The following is a 15,164-nucleotide window of genomic DNA, read 5'->3' as shown; positions in this document are numbered from 1 at the left end:
CAGACCCTTTTTCCTCATCTCCTCCTTCCACAAAGTAACGGGGACCCACAGTCACTTCAGAACTACCTGGGTTAGAGTGTAGAAGAGAAAACATCAAGCACACAGCTACATGTGCCAACTCAGGAGAATCTTTAAAAGCACCTGCCTAAAGAACTGTTGGTGCAAATAATGAACTGATCCTACCACAGCACAACCAGCAGGGCTTCCCCCATCATTACTGAAGCACCTCGAAACCCTGAGGAACATACTCTGAAAAAGCTTAGTTGGAAAAGCCCCCATTAACTTCCATACTTGGTACCTTCAAGAGAAGAAGGGGCAAGGCAAGGGGCAGAAAGCCAGCCTGCCTGCCAGCCTTTCTGCCCAACCCCAGCCCTGTGGCAGCAGCACTTTGCAGACCCACGGTCTGAGCCACAGGGCAGCGCTTCCAGCAGAGATGGAGACAGTTCCTCTTTGTGACTGGGAAATGACGGATTATTCCAGTGAACTCCTGCAGCCCAGCCTGATGTGAACTACTACAAAAGCAAGTCGATAGGAACCTTTCAGTAGGTGGCAGCAGAAATGTATTATCAACCCAAAGGATTCCTTTAGGGACACCCCTTCTTGGCACAATTCCCATGTAGAGCAGTTTCCAGGAGTACATTGCTCCAGGTCAGATACTGCACCCTAACCAGGGTTATGACAGCAGAATCAGGTCGAACAGAGAACTTGGGGAGGGGAAACTCACAGAGATTCTGAAAACCCCCACGTTCTGTTTCAGCGGAAGCGTCCCTCACCAAACTGCCTCTTGCAACATGTGGTAAGTTCCCTAACCCAGTGCCTCAGTTTCTGTGGTCCCACAGAGCTGGTGTGGCTCATCGGGATTCCTCCTGGCAGTAGGACTTTTGCAAAACCACACCACACCTTTCAGCTCTTGCAGTCCTGGCCAAACAAGGCCACTTAAAAAGAAAAATCATTTCCATGAATTTCAAAGACAAATCAGCAACAAAAAGATGATGTCATCTCCCAGTTAGGCAGCATCCCCCCTCCCCACCCCGTTCAGACAGCCCTGAACTCAGAGCAGCCACATGCCCACCAGCAAGGCATTAGGGATGGAGCAGGGGTGACCCGGGCAGTGGGGACAGCAGGGAGCGTGACGTGAGGGCTGCCCTGCATACCTGGGAGCAAGGTGTGGCTTTGTAAAGCTGACTCAGGGCTGGCTCAGGGCTCCAACAGGCAGGAGCACGCTTTCCAAATAATCGTTTCCTGTTCTCCCCAGGCGAGATGGAGGAGGAGATGGAAGCAGGATGGAGGTTTATCGGGCACAGATAATCCCCCTCCCCAGAGCTGCTTGGCACAAAGGCCAGCCAGGAGCCACTGCAGGGGCCTGGTGACTAAGGCAAGGACAGCAGTGCTGGGTTTGTGACTAATTATTACTCATGCAAGGAGGAATTTGGAGAGGGACCCGCATCCAGCTTAGCTCGTTGCTTTGGATACTTCTGCAGCCATAAGCACAAAGGAGAGCTCTGACAATGAATCAGACCCTGCTCTAAAACGACAGACTTATCAACCAACTTGGTGTTAAAATGATTTCAGTGTAACCATAAAGGCAGCTTAATGCTAATCAGAGGAAACAAGCAACGTTTTCAGGCTCAGATGACTAAATGTAGGCTCCTGGATGGACAAAACCATTTAGACACAGCAGCAGAAGTGGGTTTTTATTAATACATAATGTGTTTCACTTTCCTTTGAATGACAGAGGAATGTGAGTATACTGGCAAGAGCTGCTTGAAAAGTTTTCTCTGTTAGGTTGTTGGGGTTTTTTTAATCAAGAGTAATCCCCCCTCCCCCCCAAAAAAAGAAACTAAAAGAAGTTCTGAGATGCATTTATTTTGAAAGTATATCTATAACTAGTCTCTAAAGGACTTAAAAGGAAGCAAACAACCCCCACATTAATTATGCTCTTGCTTTTAAAATCTACAATTATCCACCTAAAAATAAAGGTAGGAACAATGAAAGCAAAGTCATCAAATTCCAGTTCTTCCTTCATAAAGCCTTTGCCCTCTCAGCTGGTTTGTGTGCTTACTTTGCAGTCTGCAGTACAGGGAAGACTAACAAAGAATTACTAATTAAACAACTGCTTGCAAAAACCTGCGAGTTTGAAGACTTGTTGCAGTGAATGATTGCTCCAAATGAGAGATCCAGCCTTGCCACTCCATACCCACACACGTGATGATATAAATACACGTCATTCCACAAGCATTCTTCACAAAAATGTGGTGAGACACCAGTTTTTATAAGCCATCCCAGGCCTAAGGTGGTGGATGACCCCTCCAGAGAGCTGGGAATCCCCTTTCCCCTTCGAAATGTGAGAATTTCTTCTCCCTGTGCCTCTAAGATTCCAACATCATGTTTTGCAACCAGTGACTTGTGCACTATTTAACACATGACAAGCTTCTTACACAATTTTCAAAGCAGAACATACTGTTATTTGATCTTTATCTAACAAATCTAACACAGGACTAAGAGCCAGCTTTTAAACAGATCCACCTCCTTCCCTGCAGATACTGAGGAGCACTTGTTGCCTTTAAAAGCTGCAAGGTGCTAGCTGCACACAGCTGATTTCCATCTGTCTGCAATGAAAGGTGACAGTCACATAACAGAGAAACACCCATGAAGTTCAGCTGTAAGAACACAATCCTTTTGCCACCCACATTTTTGACAAACAGGACAGACCTTGAGGCTTTAAACATTAAAAAGCAAGTGAAGTGAATGATTCCTCACAGCTGTGAAGGCCTGTTCTTCCTGTAACCATCAGCAGAGTCAGTTTAGGGAACAGAAAGAATTAGAGCAGCATTAGCTATGCCCCAATTCCTCCAGTATTTACCTTAAATTGTGTGGCCCCAGTCCAGTGTCAGGAGGCCTTTCCACAAAGCAGGATTTTGTGCTGATAGCGTTAGCTCTGTGATCATTACACTCTCAACCTCCTCAAAATTTTGTCATTTTAAAGCCTATTTTTCTAATTGCTCAAAGTATCTTTCATTTCAAAAATCAGGAATGAGAACACAGATTCTCCTCCCTGTAAGACAGCCAGACCTATAGGGGAAAAAAAATGAGCTTTGGCTACTCCCTTCTTCAAAACAAGGCTCTCATGGAGGGAAGACCGTTGGTAACAGCTCTGCCCATGCAGGCTGCACTCTGCTCTCCCACGGGAGTGCCTGTGGATGCTCTGCAGCTGACAGGCAGGCAGCTGGACCACCCATGCCCTCAAAAAGCAAGCTAAGCCTCCAGCTTTGCAGCCTGAAACACAGCAGCAACCCTCAGTGAGGGCACAGACTCAGACACGGGATGACACCAGCCAAGAGAGTCAAGATGAAACACATTTCCCAGGAACGCCACCAAGTCCAAAATGTCTGTGTCCAGAAGGACCTGCCCAGACACCCACAGCTGCCTCAGGCACACAGAGCCATGCAAGATGCTGGGTATTGCCTGGCCTGGTCCCCACCGAGGGTCTGATGAGGCTCTGCAGCTCATCTTCATGCTAACATCCATTATTTGTGGAGATCCCATAGCTTCCTCCTAAAACGTCCATGCAAGCCCAAATACTAATCCTACACGGTAAATTTACTTCCATACTCCACCTGTCCCCACGTTAGGTGTCCTGCCTCCCTCTACAGCAAGCAGAGGGACTGACCTTGCCTATGCACACACGGGGAAACAAGGGGCAACTTCAGTGACAAGGTGTGTTTAAAATCCTGCCCCCGGTACGTGCGCACATGCCAGCAATGGAATGAGGGAACAGCACCCTCATCCAAAGTAGAATCTGCTCCAGGTTAATGCACAGAGGGTTATTCTTGAGGCTTCCCCTCTCCAAAGCAAACAGGAGCATTCCTTATTTCCCCCTGTTTAGTTAAAGAGCCCAGCACACATTCCTGGGCACTGGCCTACCCCAAGCAAACCATGCGATGAGAACTTCTGCGCTGTAAATCCCTGGAAGAAATTGGTCTAACTTGGGAACAGCTTAACAATTGCTACCTTCTGATGGACGCTTCGTGGTCTGCAAAGAGCACCACAAATCTCAAGAGGCTTGTTTTCACATCGTTAAAGCCACCCACAGAATTGGCCTCCATGCTGAGGGTTTCAGTACAAAATGAAGGAGAGCTGCCACCAGAGCACGTCGGAGGCCGAGGCCACACCGAGCAGGTCCATCCCAGCCATACCTGCCCCAGGCTTCAGCGCTTCTCCCCAGCCACACCTCACCTGCAGAAATCTTTGTTCCCACAGGGGAAGAAAACACTGTTGTGGCAAGTGTCAGAGCCGACTCATCACGGCAGGGGCACCACCACTGCGCCTCAGGGCTGCAGCAAAGCCATTTTAAAGCTCCCAGAAAAAGATGAGAGAAATGGAAGCCGCAGCACGAGCAAGATTGTGCTCAGGCAACACTGGGGAAGAAGTCGGTGGTCACCTTGAAGCATTTCAGTGCAGTCACTTCGTAACTTCACAAAATTTGTCACTTCACAAACATCACCTGAGGCTTTGAACATGGAGCACAGCGGTGTTTGAGAGCACAGTGTTCCTTCCCCCACCAGGAAGGAGAGCAAAGATATTTTCTGTGTGGGATAGGGAAATTGGACATGGATCCAATCCAATCCAATCCAATTTAGGGATCGCATGAAGGATTTCTGAATTAGAAATCAAGCCTTTAGGTACAGCTGTCTTGATTATATTTTCTACTCCGGGCAGCCAGAGAAAAAACCAACCAACCCTTTATCTCTGCAGCAGTAAACTTTCAGTCTCCCACAGGCATGTGAAAGAATTGCCTGGGAAACAAGCACACAGCTATGTTGTGGTCAGAGTTTAAAACCAAAATCCAATTCAACCAGAAAGCTGCAGGTTGCTTTTGCCCTTTTCCCGAAGGAGCTAAATTCAGTGGCACACAGCAGACGGAGCTGCCCAGCAGAGCCTCCCCCTTATTTGTTATTTTTAGCAATTTAGTCTGACAACGCCTGACAACTAAACAAGCTGAATATAGCAGGAGAGAAGGGGACTATCAGATACTATCAGAGAAAGCACACAGTGATAATCACTTTCTCCACCCCTAACGAAGAATCAATTTTCCATGTCTTTATAACATCATAGAGTTTGTTCTTTTTAAAATGCCACATTTAAAAACAGAATCCATCTAGCCCTACAATGGAAACGGATAACATTTCCTGAAACAAAGCATTGTTCCACCCCTCACATATCATGTTTCCTTAAAAACAAGGGAAGAAAAACATTACTTGGTTTTTCTCCTAATACTGCACAAACATTGCTGAGCTAAAAAGAGTCTGTGCTCATCCCTTTAGAATGCTTTCAAAATAGATTTAACACATACCCCTTGCACCGTGAAACACAACAAGAATTTGATAGTATCAGGACTGGAAAAATCCAATGGCTCCTGCTAAGCAGGACGTGTCCCATGCCAGTGTGTGAGGAAGCACATGGCACCAATCTCTGGAGGTTTGGGTAAGCCCTGTTGGCACAGCCTGTCAGCAGGCACAGCTATTGTGCCAGCAAGCCTGGGCAGTCTGTTTGGATTCCAAAGGATTAGATAGAAGTCGTGAAGTTCAGAATGCCACACAGGTGTGTATGAAGTTGACAGGCTGAGAACAGTGGGGCTGTTCAGCCTGGAGACGAGAAGGTTGTGTGGAAACCTCATAGCACCTTCCAGGACCTGAAGGGAAGCCAGAGAGATACTCTTCACCAGCAACTGGAGTGACAGGACAAGGAACAATGGGTTCAAATTGAAAGAGGAGAAATTTACATGGGAAATTAGAAAAAACTACCACGAGGATGATGAGGCCCTGGCACAGGCTGCCCAGAGAAGCTGTAGCTGCCCCGTACCTGGAGCAACCTGGTCTAGTGGAAGGTGTCCCTACCCAAGCCAGGGGGGTGGAATGAGATGATCTTTAAGGCCCCTTCCAAGCCAAACCATTCTATGATTCAATATATATATTTAGATATATTCACGGCCACACACAGCTTTAACAAGCAGGGTAAAACTACCTTTGGTTTTCTTCAGATAACTTCTGCAGAATAACTAACTGCCCCCTCATGCACACCCAGACCCCTTGGTGCTTTCAGAACAGAGTTCCTCTCACCAAGCATAATGCCTGTTCCAGATGAGCCTTATTTTCTCAGCCCTTTACAAGGACAGCCCTGGCTGTCCTTGCTGCTTTGTCATGTGGTGAGCAGCAAGGAGGCCCAAACCAGCAGCATCCCATCAATTTTGTGATGCTGCCTTGAAAAATACAATGCACTGCTTCAACAGTGGAGACACCCATGCGAGGGAAGCTAGGGAAAGGGAATGACCACAGTCACATACTGCAGTGGAGAGTGTCAGAGGGAGAAAAGGCACAAAACTCCTCAGGGTTTTCAAAGTTCACTGGCAGCTGTGAATGTCAGCAAAACCAGCTCACACCTCTGGAGCAAGTTAAAGCCAGATTTTCAGGAACAGGCAGCTGGAGATCTCCTTGCTACACAGCTGGATGGACTTCCAGGAGAGCTCAGCAGTGAACCCAGCCCTCTGTACTGTGCTCCTCTGCAAACAGCACCAAGGTAGAGGGGAGAGCCTTTCTCAGATTCAGGCATGTATCAAAAAATACACATTTCACAACCCTTGGCAATAATGTCATCATAGCAAAGCACAATTGCCTCAAGCTCAGCTACATGTGTTATGAGATCAGCCACACCATAGGGTACTGAGGGATTGCTCTGACCAGCCTGATTCAGCTGTGCAAAGTGAGAAATGTGAGTAAGTCATAAGGTAGTTAACAATGTAAAATATAAACCTAAGCTTTAAAACCCTTCCAGTTTTAATAATGAATGGAGGGATGTTTAACCTTTCTTGGTTTGATATTTATTTTACAACGAAGCAGTGGAAGCACAAGGTCACAAAGTTTCACATTCTTTCCTGCTTCGGTCACAACTTGTTTTCAGGACAGCAAAATCCCCTGCTCCTGTGATAAGTGCTCTCTGAATTGGACTCAGGTATTTCCCCTGAAATCTCAGTTGTCAGCTAAAGTGCTTGTCCTCTTCCATGGGGAATCCCAGGCCTAAGGAAAACCCTCTTCAAAAAACTGCCACAGCCAACTGGAAGGAGATCAGTTAAAAGATGGACTTGAATGTTCACTTAAAACAAACTTTTGAATGTGTTGGCAATCTGAGCCCTACTATTCATGATTAAAAAGAAAAACCAGCCCATCTGGGAACCACCTGTCTACTCCAACCACCTTTTGAGACAGTCGCTATTGCTGGAAACTTCAACTCAATGACCATAACCAGAGATTCAGCAACAGGGAGCTACGAAGCAGAAAAACACATTTGTGAAGCAGCCAGTTCTGAGGCTTTGTGCAAGAACAACAGAGGTTATAATTTGTGGGAAATTCCATCCATTCTGCTGAACTCAGCGACCGGGAAGTTCAGGAGGTAAGATAATTCCCCACCAGGAACAGGAAGAAACCCAGATGGCACAGCTGAAGGGCACAGTAGCCAAGAAGCTGACCACAGCCTGCTGGAGCAGGCAGGGAGGGACCCCAGGGGCAGTTTATAAACAGGCTGCCAGCCACATTCCACCTGCTTCCAAAGCCAGAGGTGCTGCCAGCCACATTCCACCTGCTTCCAAAGCCAGAGGTGCTGCCATGAAGTCCTCCAACCCCAGTTGCAGGGCTGTCTTTGCACAAAGCCACTGGCATCTGGGATGGCTCCAAAGGAGCAAGGATACAATTGCTTTTATCACATAACCATAAAAATGACTGTGCCTTGCCTGCACACCCCCTTAGATACACAGCCTGTCCACAGAGCACTTGTTGACCTGTGCAGAAAGAGTTCTCATGGGCAGAAACACAAACCCCCTTAGTGTCTGGCACAGACAACGCTCCAGGCAACACAACATCTGGGGATGGGCTTGCTCCACAGCTCCTCAGGCAGGATGAGTTTTAAGAAGGGATTAAAAAAAAAAATCCAGACTCAGCTTCTGCTTTAGTGTAAGTAGGAGATAACAGAGACAGAACTGCACAGATCTGAGTGGGTTTGAACACAGACTTCCTATTCCTGCTTGTCCCTACTTATTTGGTCTCCACATCACTTTCTCCAAAACAATAACAGATGGGAAAAGCAGCGTGACACAACTTGGTCTTTGCTTTCTCTGTCATTCCCCAAAGACCAAGAAACAGGGGTTTTTATTAATGATATTTTAGGAGCATTATAAAAAAACCACACTAACAGCCTTGGAAAAGTACATTTTGCACTTCTTCTCAGAAGAACTGTAAGCTGTACACGCAGCCACAAGAAGATAGTCAAGATTCACTAGATAGCCTGTTTGAACACTGGGACTTGCGCAGACACTATTTTTTATTTCCTAGATATCCTTCTCTGCCTTGAATACTCCAACCAGATAAACACAAGAACACAGAAGTGCTCTGACCACATTGTCAAAACAAAGTCCCATCTCCCCACAGATCGGCTCTTCAACAGCAGCCCCAAGCAGATGCTTAGGGCAGAGTGTAAGGACAAGGCAGGCCTATACGGTACTTCCTCCTCATACTTTCCCACCCTCCAGACATTTTTAGCTCAGGAACTTCCTGAGCAGGATGCCATTTCTACATATTTGGTAATTCTCGATGGATTTCTCTTCCATGAATTTGTGCAATTGTTCTGAGCCAGTGTAACCTTTAAATACCCAAAGCACTGGCAAAGTTTTACATCACTTATCTGCTGCAAATAACCACACAAACATCCTTTTGCTTGTTTTAGACCTTGGTCTTACCAATCTCATCTGAATCCCTCACTCCCAGTTTTCATACCAGGGCACAGAGCGAACAACCAATCCCTACTGGTTTGTAGAGCTAGGAAAGGAACCAAGTGCTTTGAGTTACTTGCAGGTTACTTGTAACAGGCTGTTTCATCTAGTTACAATCCTTCAGCATGAAAAGTACCAGATAAAAACAAGAGATGTAGCAAACAGCATCTTGTTGACCTTTAATGTTCTACTTTCATCATCATCACTTGCCAAAAACTTACCTCTAACTCCTTAATTTTCTCTTCGGCTATTCTCTGTTTTTCTAAGAGCTGATTATGAATCACTCCTTTAGGCTGAAGAATAAACCTACAAGTGAAAAAGAAGAGACAAAAAACTTTGGATGCTTTTTATATCAGCGTTCCCCAGCTGCACACCAAGTTAAACCAGAGCCACCTCTTCTGAGTGCTCATCCTCACTCCCATGCTCTGGACAGAGATGGCAGAAATTGCTCTGACAGCTCCCAGAGCCCACCAGGCTGGTCCCAAAGGCTCACCAGCCTCACCTATGCTCTGGGAGGATGAACATGGACACACAGAGATCTCCCTTTATCATTCAGCGTCCTTGAATGATCTGGAAGCAGTTCTGGCACACAGCCAGCAAGGGGAGTCTGTCAGCACCTTCCCTTCAAAGGGATTTAAATCAGTTGATGGCATGTAGTCAAGGAAGACTCTTGACGGGTAAGAGCTGTTTTATTAAAGGTTTAGTGCTCGCAAGGTAAACAAACCCGCACAATAAAACCGAAGCTTTCCACAGGGAAAGGCTGAGCGAGTTGGGGTTGTACGCCCTGGAGAAGAACAGGCTCCAGGGAGACTTTACTGCAGCTCTTCAATGTATAAAAGGGGCTTATATGAAAGACAGAGAGAGAGATATTACCAGGATCTGTCGTGACAGGCAAGGGACAACAGTTTTAAAGTGCAACAGGCCACGGTTCAGTTGGACACAGAGAAGAAATGTTTTACACTGAGGGTGGGGAGGCCCTGGCACAGGGTGCCCGGAGAAGCTGTGGCTGCCCCATCCCTGGAAGTGTCCAAGGGCAGGTTGGACACGGCTTGGAGCAACCTGGGCTAGTGGAAGGTGTCCCTGCCATGGCAGGAGGTGGAACCACATGGTCTGTGAAGAACCCACACCCTTCTGTGATTTGACAAAACAGAGACAGGGCTCCCAGCAGAAGCTATGGAATTTTCACAGCTCCCACTTCTCAAGCCTTGGCTTTAACCCAACCCCTCACTGACCTCCAAATTTCTACACTTTCACCAGCCAAAGGGTTTTTCTGTGGAGTGGGAAGTGGCTGCTTTTAACTGAAATTGTGGCCATTGGTTTCCACTTGTTCTCTTTTCAATTGCCAAAGGGATCTGAAAGATGCATCCATAACATCTGAGTCCTGCTTGCCAACAAGCAGAAAGGTGCCTGCCTCGCTCAGAGAAGCCTCTGAAGGAGCACCAGCATTCAAAGCAGCTCTCCAGCACGTGGCACTGGCATCCCACAAAGAGGTAAAGGACAACTAAGTTCAAACAAATTTTAGGAACCCTGCATGGCTGTTTTTCATCCTTCCAGACATTAAGAATGTACAAGCTGCAGATTCACCCCCTTCCCTACTTAGAAAGTCCCCCAGGGGATTTAGAAGGAGCCTCCGTGGGTCATACCAATGAGTTCAAGGTCTCCTCTAGCACCAACTAGGGTCAATGTCTTCCTGCCAGGTGACAACAGCTCATACTTCAACAGTTAAAATGAGCAGCTTTAGACAGGGCAGAATCAGAGTGCATTCCCCGTCTGCTACAGAAAAACCTGAATTCAGTTTGCGGAGTCATCTCCCACGACAAATGACATTATTAACGCGTTTGCTCAGAGCCTGGTAAACACAAACACGGATCTGCCACTTGGCTGGAAACCCAGTGCCCTCTGCATCAGAAACCCAGCCAAAAGGAACACTACCTGCCACACGCATTCCTGAAACGCATGGGAGGAAAACCGTGGGTAATTATAATAGGTTTCCAATTAAAACTCTCTTTGGGGCTGCTATTAACTGCACATAGAAGCGCCACCTCCTCCTCCTCCCACTTCTTTCCCTGTTCCGCTTCACCTCCTCTTCTCCACAGGAACTTCCGCTACATCTTTCATGTTGCAATTTTCTCAAATCTCTCTCATTTTTTCCCACTCTTGGCTCATGCTTATGCTGGCATCATCTTTGCTCTCTATCTGCTCCTGTTCTTACCAACACAGCTCACTCAGACTCTCTTTGTCCCCTCAATCCCCCCCCTCCCCTTGGGAGGTGTCCCTACCATTGACCTGCACGCACTGGTGATGGTTTGGGGTCCTGCCATACACCAGACTGCTGAAATAACAACACAGGTGATTTTGTGAAAATTAAGTTCAACACCACCCTTCTAGGAAAGAGAAGTTATTTTCATTGCTTTTAGATACAGAGCCTGGATCCAGCCAGAGAAGAGGTACTTTTCAGGACCACCAGCAAACACATCATTTTGATGCTCTTACCTCAGGCCTACAAAACCAGAATAAAAACATCAGCTTTCACACACACCCACTGTAGACTCAAATTTTGCCTTGCTTCTGCAGTAGCTGCCATTAGTGAAAACCAAAGCTGCAAGATGCCTTCTGTACACAAAGCCATCAGTCCCTTCCTACGTCACTGCTTCCCTGAGCCTGCCTGTGTATGTGAACGTTTCCTGAATTATTTCCTTTTTTTGTGGGGGCAGCAAAGAAGAATACAATCCCTTCTCATTTGCTTCCCCAAATTGTACAGAAAGATTGATCATTTTGGTTTCCCTGACGTCCCTGGTCTCAAAAACAAAGTTCAACACCAACACAGTTTGAGCAATTTTCCCCATGCTGCAGCTGGGAAGGTCCCTGCTGGGTGACAGGCACTGGGTGATCCCGGCTGGCTCGGAACTGCTACAGGCACCAAAACCTCCAACAAACAACCGGCTGACTTCACTTTTATTCTGCAAATGTCAACAGCAGTCATCAGGGAAAATATCCTCCCTCCCACCCTCCTGCAATGCTCTGGCAGACATGCGACAGCAAATTAAAATTGGATGGCTGAAATTAGCACTGACGAGACTTATGCGGGCAGCTGGGCACAAATACAACCACCCCGAATTTGCCTGCTATAAAACAGTGGGCTGGAACCTGTGTCCGTTCACAAACTTGCTCAGAAGCAGATCAGATGTCCCTGCCTTGGCCAGCAGCATCCTGCAGGTCTTCACCAGTGCTGCTTAAAGCCACCCGTTTGAGTTCCCCGCCGCGTGACCACGGAGCTCTCAGCCTCAAGTGCACAGGTGCTGCCCTGGAAGCTGCCAAAGGCCAGGTCTTTGAAAGCTGAACTATAAATCCACATCCACAGTTAATTATTTAAATCTGTGGCTTCACTTTCCAACACAAGCAGGACTCGAAAAACTCATCAGTTTTTTAGCGTCTAGTCTGGGGTACAGACATTATGGAGATCTTGGCCAAAGTTCTTACCTAAGGAAATAATGTGGTTTATGGCAGCACTTGGAAAAAGCAGAAGTTTGCTCGGCTCATTATGTAAGAAGTGCTGCAGGGCACTTGTAATAAACTCGAATTTAAATTTAATCTAAATTTCATTTTTCCAATTACCCTAAGTAATACATCAACTTGATGATTTTTAGCTTTTTTCCTCACCAAGATGGAGAAATAGGGCAGTGTCATTCTGCTGCCTGGTTTCAGTTAGATGTAGTTATTCATGTACAGATTTTCAAGCTCATGAAAGAAGCACAGAACATTCTGACAACTTAGTTCTTCCCTGAGTGAGTTTGTGAAGCCTTTCAAACACGCTAACTTAATTCAGTGCCTGGAGGTTCACCACCAGCTGAGAGCTGGCCCCAGGTGAGAGTCACCAAGCCGAGGAGCCCCTTTCTGCTCAGTGGTGCGGAGCCCAGCAGGCAACACAGCTAATACTGACCCAAGAGCTGCTTTCACAACTCTGCTGGAGTCCATGGGAGGCTCCAAGCCCCCAGAGTTTGTGTGTTGAGCTGGGATGGAGTTTAAGTACTGCTAATCCACAGAAGACAAGCAGCTACACAAGTCTTTTCCCAGATACGAGAGCTCGCCCGTTTCTGCCTTCTCTCAGGGAAGCGTCACAGCACACACTAATAGACCTGTCAAACATGACACCTACACTATCAAACATGAAACAGTGATTCAGAAACATGTTCAGCACCACAGTGGCAATTATAAAGCTTACTAACAATCACCTCTTCACACAGGAACTTTTTCACTGTTGTTAAAGTAACACCACAAATATCTGGGTCAGAATGGACAAGTTTACCCCATCTCACCTGGCCACCCATTTCAAAGGGAATGGTTAGTAAAAATAGAGCAGGACTTGCTAATGATTTTTCCAGTGTTCATAGATAATGGTGAAAACTCAAAATAGAACAAAGAAAATCAGAAACGAAAGCTGCAGAGGAGAGGGGTCCCTGAGTACAGCAGTGTTCAGCCAAACCTGGGCTGCCAACAAGAACAGCTCCATGGAGCAGAGCCAAGTGGTTGCCAATCGACTGCACCTACTTGCTCAGCCTCCCAGTGACTGTTGGTTCTCAAGTGCAATACAAGAGGAAAAATAGAGCACAAGAGAACTGAAAGAGAAACCTCGCTCTAAATAGTCCCACTTGTTTCTATTTTCCTCCCTTTGCTAGCTCCACATCAGGAATTTTGTTTCCCTAGGGCAGAGAAAGTGGTTTATATACACTCTCCGAGGCTCATTGCTTGTTTCTTCTGAAGGGATCTCTTAGCCCTTCACAATTCTAATGTTCTATTATAATTTTCATTTGATCAGTGTTTATATTGCACTCCCTGATGCTCTGGCCCAAACGGCCTTCAGACTCTTGTCAGGTCAGCAGGTGCTGCCCACTTCATCATCTGTCTGCTCCTTTGTGTCACACATACACACCCACAAAGCAATGATCATCCAGTGTAAGTAATTCCATAACTCAGCCTGTTTGCACCAAAATGTACTGTTTACTTGACTTTGAGACATAATATTAGATACTGAAAGATTCGCCTCTTAATGAATGAGGTTATGGAGATGTTTGTTCAGCACACGCCACTCTTCATTATGACATACAAGTCATTAAAGCTATTAAAGGTGGAGTCACAGTGATGCTCATAGTTCAGGTTTTCCATGAAGAATCTCTACTTTCAATTACTTGCAACTGCAACAAACTTCAGCCTTTACAGCTGGAGCTTTCCATGGCAGGCAGCTGTCCTGGGCATGAGCAGCCTCTCTTCTGCCCTTGGAGTTAGGAAACACGGTCCCAGTGTTTCTTATGCCCGGCTTGCCTGTGCAAGAGGCTGCTTGTGTTCAAGCATTAAAACCAGGAGGGAAGGAGCCCCACAACAAGCCACAGGACCCTCTCATAGCCACCCTGCAAAGAAGCTCTTCCTACTTGGCTCCACATAGATCCCTGCAAGAATTGGCACAGGGTAGCAGGGGAAGCCTCAGCTTTTTCCCTGCCAAGATGGGTATACAGCTCTCTGCCTAATTCCAGAGAGAGACAATTTTACAGGTACATATGTCCAGTGTTATTTTGCCAGAATAATGATGAATGACAGATTTGTAAGTCCATTCACCTGGCTCCCAGCTCACACAAAGAGTCACTGTAACTTCAGCTACATGGTTCTCATTCCATTTGGGAAACTCTCTACAAAAACTGAAAAGAAAACAACCAACTTTGCCCAAAGCCGTAACATTATTTTAACATGTTTACTGTATTTCTAAACAACCTAACATGCTGTGGTATATCACAGCAGTGTTTACACAGAATGTCCTGCTCCTTGAAACCAAGTGCTTGCATTAGACCACTCCGTGAGAAAAGTTTGGCTAAAACCAGTCATGCCCTTATCTATTTAAAGATGCTTTTTAATTCTGAACTTGCACTGCTGCTCAAGCTTTGAGCAGACTCAGTAGGAGATTACTGCATTTTAAGTACTGTTCAAAGCCAATGGAAGAAAGGCTTCCAAGGAGCTGATCCCAAGCAATCTAGCTTGATTGAACCAGAGCCAGCTGTGCAGAATTGCCAGCACCCAGTAGTCCCAATCTACTCTCCCAGGGTTTGCTGGTGCTTCTGTAAATCATTCTCTATGAATCTCACACCAAGCACAGCTTATACCCCTCCAAATTCCAGTTTTAGTCACCCTAGATGAATTACCCAGTTCCAAACAAGACAAGGAAACAATATTAAAAAAAAAAAGAAAAATCATCACTAATTATAGCTTGTGCTGCCACCCTTCATGTCTAAGGGTTTCACATTTTTTCAGCCTGATTTTGAATTTCCAATCAACAGATCATATGCCTTAACTAGCGCTG

The 15,164-nt window shown here is 46.3% G+C and overlaps 1 protein-coding gene across 1 annotated transcript in view; it reads right to left on the bottom strand.

Annotated features, from left to right (window-relative positions):
* PFDN1 (prefoldin subunit 1) overlaps window positions 1–15,164 on the bottom strand; it is a 31,641-nt gene that overhangs the window by 6,932 nt on the left and 9,545 nt on the right. Inside the window, exon 3 of the mRNA XM_042025340.1 lies at window positions 9,040–9,124. Coding sequence (XP_041881274.1) covers window positions 9,040–9,124 — 85 coding nt within the window. The remainder of the gene's footprint in view (window positions 1–9,039; window positions 9,125–15,164) is intronic.

Source organism: Corvus kubaryi, unplaced genomic scaffold (assembly GCF_017639235.1).
Source record: "Corvus kubaryi isolate FWS band 111438036 unplaced genomic scaffold, C.kubaryi_AGA036_p1.0 37270, whole genome shotgun sequence".
Taxonomy (NCBI): Eukaryota; Metazoa; Chordata; class Aves; order Passeriformes; family Corvidae; genus Corvus; species Corvus kubaryi.
Note: the sequence above shows the minus strand (reverse complement) of the source record. Positions and strands in the feature narration are given on the sequence as shown.